At 36.4% G+C, this 17,060-nt stretch overlaps 2 protein-coding genes across 2 annotated transcripts in view; one reads left to right on the forward strand and one right to left on the reverse strand.

Annotated features, from left to right (window-relative positions):
* Positions 1–17,060, reverse strand: part of LOC137944643 (protein transport protein SEC23 D-like) — a 69,993-nt gene that overhangs the window by 12,728 nt on the left and 40,205 nt on the right.
* LOC137944440 (probable DEAD-box ATP-dependent RNA helicase 48) lies at positions 3,226–3,714 on the forward strand (the record flags this gene model as incomplete). The annotated part of the gene is made up of 1 exon (XM_068790127.1): positions 3,226–3,714. A coding segment is annotated over one exon (489 nt), but the record flags the coding sequence as incomplete, so codon positions are not given.

Genomic DNA, 17,060 nt, shown 5'->3' on the forward strand with positions numbered 1-17,060 from the left:
TTTTTCATTTAGAAGAACACTTAATTAAAAATGGAAATCTCCAAGAGGAAGAAGATCTGTACTATGACCAAGAAACTAACATCAGAATAGGAAAAATGCCTCTAGAGCCAACAAAAGATGAAGAAACTATAAGTATCAAATAATACATGGATGAAGAAAGCTCTAATACTATTCCCCGAAATAGTTATACCACTTATCCACGAACTCCTCCTAGGGAAGTATATTATTCTGGTAATATGCCAAGGATTCCTTATAGTGACCCAGTAACTTTTGATCACAAGATACGTCCCAAAGGAAAAAGAAAAGAAATAGAAAGACCTATAAAGTTTCAAGAAATGGGCAAAGGAAATTTTTTTAATCTTTCAGCCCATGATCCCCAAGAATGGACAACAGTATTAGACCTTTGGAAAAATCAGGTAGTGTCAGACTATATTCAGAACTTTCAGTCTCAAGATGTAGAAGAAATGTACATATACTTGGAGACATTTTTAGGAGAAAGCGTAAAAGCTTTATGGGAAAGTTATGAAAGAGGGAATCCAGAAGAATTTGGCCATCTAATGAGCCTAGGATCCAATCCCTATAATTTTGTTAATAAAGTTTATCAATTAGTAACAGGAGATGACCCTAATCTAGGATTTGTAACATTACAAAAAGATGCAGTAGTTTATTTAGAGCAACTTAGTTTACATAATTATAAATATGATAAGAAATTTCTCCAAGATTATTATTATACCTGTATTTCAGGAAATTCTTTCAACAAAGACTTAGGCACAAAGTTATTTAGGAAATTAGCAGGAGCACTAGGAAAAGAAATATATGATAAATGGCAAAACGTAGAAACAACAAATCCTACAGCAGTGTATTCAATAGGACAAAGAACCAAGTTTATTATGACCATCCTTCAAGAAAAATGTACAGACATTCAAATACAAAGACAACTTAAAGGAGATGATTATGGGATCTGTAAGCAGATATATACTACCCAAGCTTATGGTCTAAAAGACTCGGGACAGAAACTAAGAAAACATAAAAAATACTTCAAGAAAGGATACTTTATCCGTAGATTCAAAAGTAGGAAACCATATTTAAACAAAGATAGACATGTTAGAAGATTTAACCCAAAAAGAACCTATAAGAATAAACTTTCTTGCTATATTTGCGGCCAAACAGAACACTTAGCCAACACCTATCCCAAAAGACAAAACATTAACCCTAAGAGATCCACCCTTGTAGAAAATGTCCAACAAGATCTCATAGAAGTAGATGAATACATGTCAGATACGGAATCTATTTATAGCATAGTAAGTATCCAAAATGCACCTTTAGATTCTTCAGATCGTCTCCTTCAGCAATCTGAACTTTGCAATAACCACTTCGCAAATCCAATTTGGAGAAAACTTGCGCCTCTTTCAACTAATCATAGAGATCTGCAATAAGAGGAAAAAGGTACTTATTCTTTATAGTTACCTTGTTGAGCGCCCTATAATCGATGCATAGTCTCATACTTCCATCCTTCTTAGTCTGAAACAGTATAGGGGCCCCATAAGGTGCTTTGCTTGACCTTATGAACCCAGTGTCCAACAACTCACTGAGTTGTCTTCGCAGTTCATCCAGCTCTTTGGGCGCCATTCGGTATGGTGCTTGTACTGGCTTTCTTGCTCCGGGCTCAAGCTCTATGCAATGGTCCACCCTTCTCCTAGGTGGTAACCTCGCTGGAAGTTGTTCAGGCATGACATCTCTATATGCATGCAGTACGACTTGTATCTCTTTAGGGGTAGGCATGACCTCTACCTGCTCTATAGCACAAATAGAAGCAATGTAAGTAGAGCGGCCCTGCTTAAGACCTTTCTTAAGCTGGAGGGCTGATAGCATTAAGTCCTTTTTTGTTACATCTTTGTTGTCAAGTTCAGAAATAGTACAAGGACTTTGCTCGTCCATAATCCCCACTACGCCAACATGCGGCATTACAAATGCCTTACAAACCGTGAAAAACTCCATTCCCAAAATCGCATTGAAATCATCCATGACAACAATAGTAAAATTCAGAAATCCAACCCACTTGCCTATCTCCACCGAGACGTTCTTGGCAATGCCTTAGACTTCACGAGCAGCAGAATTTACAGCTTTCATTTTGCTCCCATCTTTCTCTCCTCGTATATTTAGGCGCCTAGCCTCCTCCGACGAAAGGAAGTTGTGGGTGGCGCCAGTATCCACCACTGCTCTAACAATACGTCCAGCAAGTGTTAGAGAGATAAAAAGATGTTCTCTTAAGGGTCTTACCAGAAGTGGAGCAGCCTTCTCCTCCTTTGAACGGACAACAGCATGGAAAAGTGTTAAGGAGCCCAACCTAGGCTCAATCCTTCCATTGTTCACCTCGATTTGAGCAGCATTGAGGAACCTCTTTCTAAGACAATCCCTCGCATATGAAACAATGGACCTTTTTTTGTTTGTCCCCTCGTTTCTTCTCTTCCAGCCTAGCCTTGGCGTCCTTTGCCCATGACTTCTTTTCCCCTTTCTCCTTCTTCTTAAAATTCGTTTTACCATTGTTATTTTCCTTAGGCACTTTGTTAGCCGAATAATTCTTTCTCTCATATTCGGTTAACTTTTCAGCAGTAGATAAAGCTGAAGCTAATGTCTTTACTTCCCGTCTTCTCAATTCTTGCTCAGCCCACGGGAAGAAAGACATTAGCTTCAACTTTATCTAATGCTGAAAAGTTAACCGAATATGAGAGAAAGAATGATTCGGCTAACAAAGTGTCTAAGGAAAATAACAATGGTAAAACGAATTTTAAGAAAAAGGAGCAAATCAAGGGATTTGAATGGAGGATCAAATCAAGGAGATTTGATAAGGGAGGATCTCTGCTTTCATTGGACGGAAGCATGAGAGAAGGGAGGGGTTGAAGCCTATAAATACCAAGGCATTCAACCCTTGTAGATTCATTCAGCATAGACGAGAGGGAGAGTTTTTGTAGAGTGCTGGCCTTCCACCTTGGACGGTCACTCGTAATCTTCTCTAGTATTAATACAAGGTTACTTTCTCTTCCTATTCCATTGTCTTTCTATCTTTTCATTGCTCGTGCTTCATTTGAGAGGAAGGAGTTTGCAACGTTGATCTCAGGGGTGAGAGGCTGTACTACCTTTGACGAATTGAAGGTAGGCCATCACGGGAGTTGGAGTTCCGCTAGCCCAAGTGAGTTTAGGCTCATCTGACCTCGTGACAAACTGGGTGGGGGGCCTTGTACCTACCTCGGCGGAGTCTCGAAATGGCAGTGGAAGCGGATGCAGGCCCAAAAAGCCAAACAGCTCCTAAAGGCCCGTCTTTGCCGTGAGTGCCAGATTTACGAAATGAGGCAGAGGGCGGAACTTAGAGCCGCAGTTTTTGAGCTTGAGCGACCGTGGGAGGTTGTTGAGCGAGCCCCAACTCTCTTTTCCATCAAAGCCGACGAGCAGTTGAAGGCTTTGGCTAACAGGTCTCAATTTTCTGGAGGCTACGATCTGTGGTCGGAGCGGGATGAGACTCAGCTTTTTCATAACCAGGACAGGCTCCCTTCCGCGAGGTTTTTCCCTAAAGGGGTTGTGCACAATGTCAAACCGTATGGTATTATTGACAGTGTTGGGCGCACCAGTTATTCAGAAATGACGTACGTTGAGGAAGATTTACCCAAGAAGAGGAATGGGACTAAAAGATCGATTCTCTTGTTTCGATGCCCATGAAAAATAAGAGAGAAAAAAAAGAGAAATGTGGTTTCTCTTGTTTGGATGCACAAGGAAAATGGAAAAGAAAAGAAAAGAGAGCATGCATATTACCAACCACTAGTAATATGCATGGTCAGATTTTTAGGGAAGTTTCGTATTTCAGTCCTTCCTCAACCTATTTCTGCCATGTTCCATCTTCAGCGCTTTCAATCTCTTGATCGCACAACCGCATTTAGGTATTGCTGACCTGGGCGTTGCAGACGAAAGTCATGGAATATATGTCAGCCACAGGTAAGCTCATTTCTCCCATTTGATTTCCTTCATCCTTATTCTCTCCATGCAATGTAGTACAGAATTTATGCAACACAAATTATTTTGAGATCCTTTATGAGTTATAGAGCTAGTCATATTTCGTTTCTTAATAACTCTGATATGCAAGATTATCTCTATTTGTTTTCCATACTTTTAGGATTCTTTGAACTTAATATTAAACATGTATTTTATGGAAAGTTTTAAATGTAGGTTAAAGTTCAAACCCGACTCGAGCTTGAGCTCAAATTTGGTTAAAATTCTTGGGCTTGAGCTCGATTCCAATTTTAGTCTCAAAGCTAAGCTTGAGCTCGAACTCAAGTTCAAAGTATTCAAATCAAGCAAAGCTCGAACATATACAGGTTCGAGTTTGGCTAGGCTCAAGAGAGTGGGAAATGTATATAAAAGTCACATTTTGTATATAGGTCATGTTTTTATATAAGTCACATTGGCATAATATTTTGCATAAAATTGTTTATAAACAATTTTATGCAAAGTTTATAGACAATTTTATGCAGAGTTTATGTACTAAGGTCATGCCCAATTTTAAGTAAAATTTATGCATAATTCTATGCACAGTTTATTTGACTTGTATTTTATGCAAAGTTTTAAATGTAAGTTGGAGCTTGAACCCTGCTCAAGCTCAATTCCAATTTTAAGCTTAAGGCTGGGCTCGGCTCTAGCTTGAGTTTGAAGTATTTAAATCAAACCCAGCTCGAACATATGCAGATTCAAACTCGGCTCGACTCGACTCGATGCCACCCCTAGGCACTGCACGTATAGGCAGGGCACATACGGACTAGTGCCTGAACACCAAGGCATGGAGGCATGTTAGATTAGTGGCAGCCAACTTTTTTTTTAATGATGATAAACTTATTTCAAAGAAAGGGAAGATGCATCGAAGGAGACCTCCCCTAACAATAAGAGATTGAAGGGGGGACCTAGGCACACAAATCAGCAACCTAAATGGCTGATCCAAGTATATGAGACGAAGTACAAGAAATGGTGGATACAATATCCAAAATACCAAGAAAAATCTGCCAGTGACGCCACGGGGGGAAGGATGAGGTGGAGCACCATCCGATGACGACCTTGGAGTCTCCCTCCATGATAAGGAGACCACTAAAGCGATCCTTAAAAATACACAAGCTGTGAAGGAGATCAGATAACTCAGCAATGGTCGAGTCAGCAATTCCGAGAGGGCCATAGTAAGAGAGTATGGCAGTGCCGCCCAGATAAAAAATCACCCCGCCAAAACCATCCAAACCCGGGTTCCCAAAGGCGCTACCATCAAAATTCAGCTTATAATGGTTCCTAAACGGTTTCTAGTCACGTGGGCCATGGGGTGTTAGCTGGGGCGGTTGTACATGAGGAGGCATGCGCCAAGAAGCACATGACCATTCGAAGGGGCATGTGGCCAGCAATTCCCCAACAATATATAGGGGGGCTGGATGAGTGCCAATCAATCAGACATTGACATAGAGACTCAAAGGAGCGCTCGAATATCTTGTATGTAGACAAATTTGTGTATATGAGAAAAGATTTATTGTGTGCCAACTATTTGTATGCAAGGGAGGCTGACTAGTGTGGGTTATCCAAGGACGCAACTAGGCCGACACAGGGTTAGATAGTGGTCTCACCAAAATCGATTTAAAAAAAAATGATCCCTATTAAAAAATATATTTTCTGAGTAAATAAGAACCTTAAGAGTGGACACTACTTCAGAATGTGTACATACGTGGTCATGGAATACAGGGTTAGATAGTAATCCTTATTTTAAGTGTGCTTGGTATCCTAGCAAAAAACAAAGAGCTAAATGCAATCAGTGTTCCCCAGAAGCTTGCATCCCTTGTCTAAAAGCCCTAGGTATAGAACCTGCATACCAGACTCTCTCTCTCTCTCTCTCTCTCTCTCTCTCTCTCTCTCTCTCTCTCTCTCTCTCTCTCTCTCTCTCTATATATATATATATATATATATATATATATATATATATAATTCTTTAGGGTATATTATCTCATCTGTTTCTAATTCTATATTGATTAGGTCATAATTTTCACTAGAGATTGATTCCGTATCTTCTATATTCCTTTGTTCATAGCTATTAAATCTAATATTTATGTTACCTTTAGTATCTGTGTACATGATACTTTCTTCAGGACTGATTATTTTTTCTTCTCTAAATTTAAGGTTCCATTCTAATCCTGCTAAAATGTCTGGAGAATATTTAATAGGCTTAATTAATTTTATTCCTTTGTTTCCTATTAAATTAACTACATCATCTATTTTAACCTTGAACCTAGTAGTGCTAGAACAAGTACACCTTCCTAAGAATTCAATACACAATAAAAGATTGTTTCCTACAAAGGATTCATATCGTTTTGTCTGAATACCTATTTTGATATATTTTCTAAAATCTTGTATTCCAATAAGGAAGTCTGGGGAGCAATAAAATATTCCTCCATTTTGATTCATATCTACCTCAGTGATTCCTAACATTGCCTTTTTAGGGTCTGCCCATCTATCATCGTAGATACTAAGTAAGGTTTTAGTTCCTAGATGTTTTCGTCCTAATCCTTTTACCCCTATTACAATCAGACCTAAATGAATCCTTTTACCCCTATTTCTTTAAAGGCTTGTTCTGCTATTAAGTTAATGTTAACAGAATCTTGTCCTACACAACTAATCTGGATTTCTCGGTAATGTCTAAATAATCCGGTATTAAAGTTTAATGGTCCTGTTCTATATAATTGTCTGGGGTTAAGAAGGTTTAATTGATTCTTGCTAAATATAGTAATATCTTGATCTATATCTATTATTTCGTCTAATTGTATATCTCTTTGGTCTACACTTCTCCTTCCTGTTATTCTGTCTATTATATTAAGGTTTCTAGAAGAACTTACTATTTCCGAGGTAAATCCTTCACCTTGCTGTAAAAGTGCCATGGTTTTTTAGCTAAGGAGGTTCTAGGTTCTATTGTGATACCTTTCAATTTCTGGGATATTAAATCTATTTCTTTATCAATATTTTGTTGCGATCCTTTACTACTTTTTAGATAGTCTAAATTCTCAGAGAGTTTTTCTGTTTTTATTTTTAAAGTCTTAATTTCGTCTTGTATCTTAGTTAAAGTGAATTCTTTTTCAGTTACTTTGTTTGAAGATTATTACCTAGACTTATAATAAGATCTGTGATAGTATTTAATTGGGGATTATTCCCGTGTAAAATATGTTCTTCACTGTTGAAATGACACCTAAGGGAATTAGGTCCTATATATTTTATCTCAAATCTTGATGGAAGTCTAAGGTCTAAATAATCTAATTTTTTGGAGGGTTCCAGGTCTTAGGGCTTTGATACCAATTTGGAGGGGGTACTGATTAATCTGGAGTATTTAAAGCTAAATGATTTGCAGGTCTCCTTACTATTTGTCTTCTAGGTATAAAGATTTGCCTAGGGGTTTCTACGAATCTTCTATAAGAATATAAAGACAAAGTAAAATAGATAAAACTAAAAATAACCAAATTACAGAAAACTATTACTAAGGCTATAAAGACAAAGATCATGTATCTACGATTCTAACTATAATATTAATAATTAAGAATATATAGGAACCTAAAAGATTCTCTATGCTTGTGCTTTTCATAACCTTAGGAATTGTTCTTATCGCTTTGGTACTTACTGCGTTTATTGTTTCCTAAGTTTTATAGATGGTGTGTGTTTAATACATAATACATAAAAGTATATTAGCAACGCTCTAACCCATGTCAAAGGTAAAGAATAAGATCCAGAAAAGCTAGAGCAGTTGGTAAAGAATTGGATCTTTCCTTCATCGAAATAGGTGGTATATGGGTTATAAGTACCATCTACTTGTTGGCTAAAAACTTGTTTAGTTGTTTTCTTGAAAAACTGAGGGGGAACGAGTCTTCTATGGATGATACATTTTGTACAGCCAGAGTCTACTAAGGCATCTAATATTAAGGATTGTTTATTAGGGAAAACAATCTTGGCCCTGACAAGTAAGCTAGAAAAAGATTTGTCTTGGTTGTAGACGTAGAAAGTTTCTGGTTCTTCTATGCCTACTGTAATCCCATCACAGGAGTCTTTTTCGATTGTATCTAATCTATGTTTGAGGAGAGTAATTCACAGTTTTCTATTTTTCTGGCCATAATTTCTAACTTAGTGTTATGTATCCTATTATGGATAGGCTGCTCTCTCTCTCTCTCTCCCTCCCTCCCTCCCTCCCTCTGTCTGTCTCTCCCTCTAGATACCAATTCGGAGGGGTACTACTTTAATCTGCTTTAATCTGGAGTATTTAGAGGTGAATTATTTGGGGTTCTTCTAATTACTTGTCTTCTAGGTATAAATATTTGCCGAAGAGTCTCTACAAATCTTCTGTATGAATATAAAGATAAGGTAAAACAGACAAAACTAAAGATAACTAAATTATAGAAGACTATTGTTAAAGCTATAAAGATAAAAATCATGTATCTAAGGTTCTATCTATGATTCTGGCTAAAATATTAACGAATAAGAATATATCAGAGGCTAAAAGATTATCAACTTGTTCTGGGAGAAATATAAAATATCCAAATAATTGTAAAGCTATTATTACCAAGAACAATATGTACCTATAAGTTCCTATGATATTGCACAATAATCTCTTAAGGTATTATATAATACTCCTAAGTATAAGTAATATATAGGTAATATTCGCAAAACAAATCTCAAAAACTGTTTTATTATCTTATTAATTAACCAAATATACATAAAAAGGTACAGCCGCGTTGTGACAACCGAGAGCAACGCTTGGCTCAACTGAGGCTGAGGCGTTTGTAAGGGCTTAGCCCTCACCCAGTAGTTTCCAGCCTTATATACCTTTCTATAATAACGTCTTAAAATAAAGTAGTAAATATGAACAAAAACGAAAATACTCAACACACAATAAAAGCAGTAAGTATTAAGGTAACAAGAACGATGCCTAGTATTATGAAAAGTATAAGCATGAAAGCAATCGTAAGAGAAGGAAAAGATAGTTGTAAAAACTTCCAGAAGGTAGTTCCTAAAACGCTTCTATCTTTTAATGTTCTGTCAGAACACTTAGCCAGAAGGTAGTTCCTAAAACGCTTCTGTCTTTAATGTTCTGTCAGAACACTTAGCCTCCCTCCCTCCCTCCCTCCCTCCCTCTAGATACCAATTCGGAGGGGTACTACTTTAATCTGTTTTAATATTGAGTATTTAGAGGTGAATTATTTGGGGTTCTTCTAATTACTTGTCTTCTAGGTATAAATATTTGCCAAGGAGTCTCTACAAATCTTCTGTATGAATATAAAGATAAGGTAAAACAGACAAAACTAAAGATAACTAAATTACAGAAGACTATTGTTAAAGCTATAATGATAAACATCATGTACCTAAGGTTCGATCTATAATTTTGGCTAAAATATTAAGGAATAAAAATATATCAAAGGCTAAAAGATTATCTACTTGTTCTGGGAGAAATATAAAATACCCAAATAATTCTAATGCTATTATTACCAAGAACAATATGTAGCTATAAGTTCCTATGATATTGCACAATAATCTCTTAAGGTATTATATAATAATCCTCAGTATAAGTAATATATAGGTAATATTCACAAAACAAATCTCAAAAACTGTTTTATTATCTTATTAATTAACCAAATATACATAAAAAGGTACAGCGGCGTTGTGACAACCGAGAACAACGCTTGGCTGAACTGAGGCAGAGGCGTTTGTCAGGGCTTAGCCCTCACCCAGTAGTTTCCAGCCCTATATACCTTTCTGTAATAACGTCTTAAAATAAAGTAGTAAATATGAAAAAAAACGAAAATACTCAACACACAATAAAAGCAGTAAGTATTAAGGTAACAAGAACGATGCCAAATATTATGAAAAGTATAAGCATGAAAGCAATCGTAAGAGAAGGAAAAGATAGTTGTAAAAACTTCTATCAGAACACTTAATGTTCTATCAGAACACTTAATGTTCTATCAGAACACTTAGCCAGAAGGTAGTTCCTAAAACGCTTCTGTCTTTTAATGTTCTGTCAGAACACTTAGCCTCCCTCCCTCCCTCCCTCTCTCCCTCCATCCCTCTAGATACCAATTCAGAGGGGTACTACTTTAATCTGGTTTACTCAGGAGTATTTAGAGGTGAATTATTTGGGGTTCTTCTAATTACTTGTCCTCTAGGTATAAATATTTGCCTAGGAGTCTCTACAAATCTTCTGTATGAAAATAAAGATAAGGTAAAACAGACAAAACTAAAGATAACTAAATTACAGAAGACTATTGTTTAAGCTATAAAGATAAAAATCATGTAGCTAAGGTTCAATCTATGATTCAGGCAAAAATATTAAGGAATAAGAATATATCAGAGGCTAAAAGATTATCTACTTGTTCTGGGAGAAATATAAAATATCCAAATAATTCTAATTCTATTATTACCAAGAACAATATGTAGCTATAAGTTCCTATGATATTGCACAATAATCTCTTAAGGTATTATATAATAATCCTAAGTATAAGTAATATAAAGGTAATATTCGCAAAACAAATCTCAAAAACTGTTTGATTATCTTATTAATTAACCAACTATACATAAAAAGGTACATCGGCGTTGTGACAACCGAGAGCAACCCTTGGCTCAACTGAGGTAGAGGCGTTTGTCAGGGCATAGCCCTCACCCAGTAGTTTCCAGCCTTATATACCTTTCTGTATTAATGTCTTAAAATAAAGTATTAAATATGAACAAAATCGAAAATACTCAACAGATAATAAAAGCAGTAAGTATTAAGGTAACAAGAACGATGCCTAATATTATGAAAACTATAAGCATGAAAGCAATCGTAAGAGAAGGAAAAGATAGTTGCAAAAACTTCCAGAAGGTAGTTCCTAAAACGCTTCTGTCTTTTAATGTTCCGTCACACAGAACACTTAGCTTCCCCCCCTCCCTGCCTCCCTCCCTCCCTCCCAAGGGGTAGTACTTTAATCTGCTTTAATCTGGAGTATTTAGAGGTGAATTATTTGGGGTTCTTCTAATTACTTGTCTTCTAGGTATAAATATTTGCCTAGGAGTCTCTACAAATCTTTTGTATGAATATAAAAATAAGGTAAAACAGACAAAACTAAAGTTAACTAAATTACAGAAGACTATTGTTAAAGCTATAAAGATAAAAATCGTGTATCTAAGGTTCTATCTATGATTCAGGCTAAAATATTAAGGAATAATAATATATCAGAGGCTAAAAGATGATCTAATTGTTCTGGGAGAATTATAAAATATCCAAATAATTCTAATGCTATTATTACCAAGAACAATATGTAGCTATAAGTTCCAATGATATTGCACAATAATCTCATAAGGTATTATATAATAATCCTAATTATAAGTAATATATAGGTAATATTCGCAAAACAAATCCCAAAAACTGTTTTATTATCTTATTAATTAACCAAATATACATAAAAAGGTACAGCGGCGTTGTGACAACCGAGAGCAACGCTTGGCTCAACTGAGGCAGAGGCGTTTGTCAGGGCTTAGCCCTCATCCAGTAGTTTCCAGCCTTATATACCTTTCTGTAAAAACGTCTTAAAATAAGGTAGTAAATATGAACAAAAACGAAAATACTCAACACCCAATAAAGCAGTAAGTATTAGGGTAACAAGAACGATGCCTAATATTATGAAAACTATAAGCATGAAAGCAATCATGAGAGAAGGAAAAGATAATTGTAAAAACTTCAAGAAGGTAGTTCCTTAAACACTTTTGTCTTTTAATGTTCTGTCAGAACACTTAGCCAAAAGGTAGTTCCTAAAACGCTTCTGTCTTTAATGCTCTGTCAGAACACTTAGCCTCCCTCCCTCCCTCCCTCCCTCTAGATACCAATTCGGAGGGGAACTACTTTAATCTGCTTTAATCTGGAGTATTTAGAGGTGAATTATTTGGGGTTCTTCTAATTACTTGTCTTCTAGGTATAAAGATTGGCCTAGGAGTCTCTACAAATCTTCTGTATGAATATAAAGAGAACGTAAAACAAACAAAACTAAAGATAACTAAATTACAGATGACTATTGTTAAAGCTTTAAAGATAAAAATCATGTATCTAAGGTTATATCTATGATTCTGGCAAAAATATTAAGGAATAAGAATATATCAGAGGCTAAAAGATTATCTACTTGTTCTGGGAGAAATATAAAATATCCAAATAATTCTAATGCTATTATTACCAAGAACAATATGTACCTATAAGTTCCTATGATATGGCACAATAATCTCTTAAGGTATTATATAATAATCCTAAGTATAAGTAATATATAGGTAATATTCGCAAAACAAATCTAAAAAACTGTTTTATTATCTTATTAATTAACCAAATATACGTAAAAAGGTATAGCGGTGTTGTGACAACCGAGAGCAACGCTTGGCTCAACTGAGGCAGAAGCGTTTCCCCTCACCCAGTAGTTTCCAGCCTGATATACCTTTCTGTAATAACGTCTTAAAATAAAGTAGTAAATATGAAGAAAAACGAAAATACTCAACACACAATAAAAGTAGTAAGTATTAAGGTAACAAGAACGATGCCTAATATTATGAAAAGTATAAGCATGAAAGCAATCGTAAGAGAAGGAAAAGATAGTTGTAAAAACTTCCAGAAGGTAGTTCCTAAAACGCTTTTGTCTTTTAATGTTCTGTCAGAACACTTAGCCAGAAGGTAGTTCCTAAAACGCTTCTGTCTTTAATGCTCTGTCAGAACACTTAGCCTCCCTCCCTCCCCCCCTCCCTCTAGATACCAATTCGGAGGGGTACTACTTTAATTTGCTTTAATCTGGAGTATTTAGAGGTGAATTATTTGGGGTTCTTCTAATTACTTGTCTTCTAGGTATAAATATTTGCCTAGGAGTCTCTACAAATCTTCTCTATGAATATAAAGATAAGGTAAAACAGACAAAACTAAAGATAACTAAATTACAGAAGACTATTGTTAAAGCAATAAACATAAAAATCATGTATCTAAGGTTCTATTTATGATTCTGGCTAAAATATTAAGGAATAAGAATATATCAGAGGCTAAAAGATTATCTACTTGTTCTAGGAGAAATATAAAATATCCAAATAATTCTAATGCTATTATTACCAAGAGCAATATGTAGCTATAAGTTCCTATGATATTGCACAATAATCTCTTAAGGTATTATATAATAATCCTAAGTATAAGTAATATATAGGTAATATTCGCAAAACAAATCTCAAAAACTGTTTTATTATCTTATTAATTAACCAAATATACATAAAAAGGTACAGCGGCGTTGTTACAACCGAGAGCAACGCTTGGCTCAACTGAGGCAGAGGCGTTTGTCAGGGCTTAGCCCTCACCCAGTAGTTTTCAGCCTTATAAACCTTTTTTTAATAACGTCTTAAAATAAAGTAGTAAATTTGGACAAAAAAGAGGATTTGCCAAACGGACTGGTTGGCTTAAGCCTATCTCGACTGATTCTGACCAGGACATTCTATATTACAATATGCTGATGATACTATATTTTTTGGAGAAGGTTCACTTTCTCGAGTATCCCACTCGAAAGCTCTATTGAACCTCTTTGAGTTGTCTTCTGGGCAGAAGGTAAGTTGGTCTAAATCTTCCATTCTGGGTTTCAATATTGATCCTTTGGTTCTTAATTCCATGGCAAACTATTTGGGTTGTAAAGTTGCCTCCTCTCCGGGTACGTATTTGGGCCTCTCCCATTCTCCTTTATTACCCAAAAAGTCTTCTTGGCACCCAGTAATTGAACAGCTTGAAGGTAGGCTGGCTTCATGGAGAGGGAAGTTTTTGTCTAAAGCTGGTAAACTCACTCTGATTAATTCATGTTTACATGGTATTCCATCTTATTTTTTATCATTGTACTGTTGCCCAGCCTCTGTAAGGAAGAGAATAGAGTTTTTAAAAAGAAGATTTTTATGGGGTGGGCAAAATGGTGAAAAAAAATATTGCCTTGTAAAATGGGTTGACATATGTAAACCTTTTGCTGAGGGTGGCCTTGGAATTCGCGACACTGCAACAACAAATTCGGCCCTGCTTTTGAAGTGGATCTGGAAATTCAACATGACCCCATCTTTAGTTTGGCGAAACATGGTGGCGAGTAAAGCAGATAAATTCTTGGGATGGTTGACTGAAGGAGAAAGGTATAACAAATTCTCCTATCTGGAAAAAAATTGCTAAGTTGTTGCCTGTCTTCAAAACCGTTGTCAAGTGTTATATTGGATCTGGAAGTACGACAAGGTTTTGGACGGATTGGTGGATAGGTCAGGCAAGTCTAAACTCTTGCTATGGTCAAATCTACTCTCTCGCCAGAAACAAGGAGGCTTATATTTCTACTGTTGGACAAAATTCTTGTGATTGGAACCTAAATCTCTGTAGAGGGCTCACAGAAGCAAAAACTATTGAAGCCGCCGAACTCATTACGAGTCTTTCTTCGGCCCGTGCCAAAAATGGCCCGGACACCTTGATATGGACACTTTGTCCCAAAGGTACGTTTTCTGTCTCATCTGCCTATAAAGCTCTTCTACCCCCCTCCCATGCTCTTCTACCCCCCTCCCATGCTCAATCCACACGATTACTAAGGTTAATCTCCCTAAAATTGGAAAGTTATTAATCTCCTGCAGCGTCGGTCACATTATCTGGGGCCTTTGGAAAGAACGAAATAACAGAAGGTTTAATAACAAATCCCTTCCTGACTACATTCTCTGTAATCAGATTGTGGGGCAAGTAATCTCTTGGATTCGGATGAGAAAAGAATTCAAAAGTTTTGGAGGGATCATTCTTCGTGAGAGTTGGGATCTTATTGCAAAATTGTCCTCCCCCCCCCGCCCTCCAACTATGGAGACTTGGTCTCTTCCTCCGGCTGGAATTTTTAAACTAAACTTTGATGGAAGTGCGTTAGGTTGTCTGGGGTTAGCTGAATATGGGGGGGTTATCCATGATGACCAAGGAAAATTACTCCACTCTTTTTGCGGCCCACTCGGCATATCAGACTCAACGACTGCCGAGTTATCTAGGTTGTTCAATTGCCTGAAGCTGTTTCATCAGAGAATGGACGGACCTTTATTTGCAAAATTGTCCTCCCCCCCCCCCCCCCCCCCCCCCCCCCCCGCCCTCCGACTATGGAGACTTGGTCTCTTCCTCCGGCTGGAATTTTTAAACTAAACTTTGATGGAAGTGCGTTAGGTTGTCTGGGGTTAGCTGAATATGGGGGGGTTATCCATGATGACCAAGGAAAATTACTCCACTCTTTTTGCGGCCCACTCGGCATATCAGACTCAACGACTGCCGAGTTATCTAGGTTGTTCAATTGCCTGAAGTTGTTTCATCAGAGAATGGACGGACCTTTATTTGTCGAAGGCGATTCACAAGTTGTTATCAGTTGGTGTAAGAAGACTTGCAAACCCCCATGGCGGCATTGGAATCTTTTTGATGATATATGCACTTTAATTTCCCAAATACAATGTAAGTGGAATTATATTCCTAGATCCGCAAATCACTTGGCGGATAGTCAGGCTAAAAAAGGTGTTTTTCTCCAATAGCTTGTTGTGGAGGAAGGTCCTGTTTAGTAAGGTTTGCATTATTCTGTCTTAGTAATATATTCACACTTTTTTCAAAAAAAAAATGAACAAAAACGAAAATACTCAACACACAATAAAAGCAGTAAGTATTAAGGTAACAAGAACGATGCCTAATATTATGAAAAGTATAAGCATGAAAGCAATTGTAAGAGAAGGAAAAGATAGTGGTAAAAACTTCCAAAAGGTAGTTCCTAAAACGCTTCTGTCTTTTAATGTTTTGTCAGACAGAACATTAATTCTAAAGATAGTTGTAAAAAGGACATTGCAAACAAGGAGTAAAGAGAACCATTGTTATGAAGAATAAAATTAAGACCTAAAATAAAGTCTACGTTGAGTTTGAGATAAGATCCAGAAAAAGTTGAACAGTTGGTAAAGAACTGGATTTTGCCTTCATCAAAATAGGTTGTATATGGGTTATAGGTACCATCTACCTGTTGGCTAAACACTTGTTTATTGGTTTTCTTAAGGAACTGAGGAGGAACTAATCTTCTATGGATAATACATTTGGTACAGCCGGAATCTACTAAAGCATCTAACACGAGGGATTGTTTGTTAGGGAAAATAATCTTTGCTCTAACAAGGATACTAGAAAAAGATTTATCTTGGTTACATACGTAGGAAGTTTCTGGTTCTTCTAATCCTACAGTAATACCATCATAAGAATCTTTTTCTATTGTATCTAATCTATGTTTGAGAAGAGTTATTTCTGCCTCACAGTTTTCTATTTTTCTGGCCATAATTTCCAATTTAGTATTGTATACCTTATTATGATTAGGGGATTCTACATGTTCAATACCTAAGAGTTTTAAGCAAGGAATACAAGCTTCTAGGAAACATTGAGTGCATATTGCTCTTTGTTTCTTACTAGGATACCAGGAGCATTTAAAGCAAGGGTTACTGTCTAAACCAGTATTCCAGGACCAGGTATGGGTACATTCTATTACTGTATCCATAAGGTCAAGGTTTTCTTCAATATTAAGGTCTAGGACAAGATCTTCATCAGAGTCTGATGTATCTAAAGGAGCATTGGGTATGCTTACAATACTATAGATGGATTCTGTGTCTGACATATATTCATCTACTTCTATAAGATCTTGTTGTACGTTTTCTACAAGGGTGGATCTTCTAGAATTAATGTTCTGTCTTTTAGGGCAAGTGTTGGCTAAGTGTTCTGTCTGACCACAAATATAACATGATAATTTATTTTTATAAGTTCTTTTTGGGTTGTATCTTCTGACATGTCTATCTTTGTTCAGGTAAGGCTTCCTACTCTTAGATCTTCGGATAAAATATCCTTTCTTAAAATATCTTTTATTTCTAGGTTTTTGTCTTGAATCTTTTAGACCATAAGCTTGAGTAGTATATATCTGTTTGCAGAAGCCAAAGTCATTTCCCTTAAGCTGTCTTTGTATCTAGATATCTGT

Source organism: Aristolochia californica, unplaced genomic scaffold (genome assembly GCF_029961685.1).
Source record: "Aristolochia californica isolate CCGP_79_NKW_82.1479 unplaced genomic scaffold, dmAriCali1.0.hap1 SCAF_11, whole genome shotgun sequence".
NCBI classification, from domain to species: domain Eukaryota; kingdom Viridiplantae; phylum Streptophyta; class Magnoliopsida; order Piperales; family Aristolochiaceae; genus Aristolochia; species Aristolochia californica.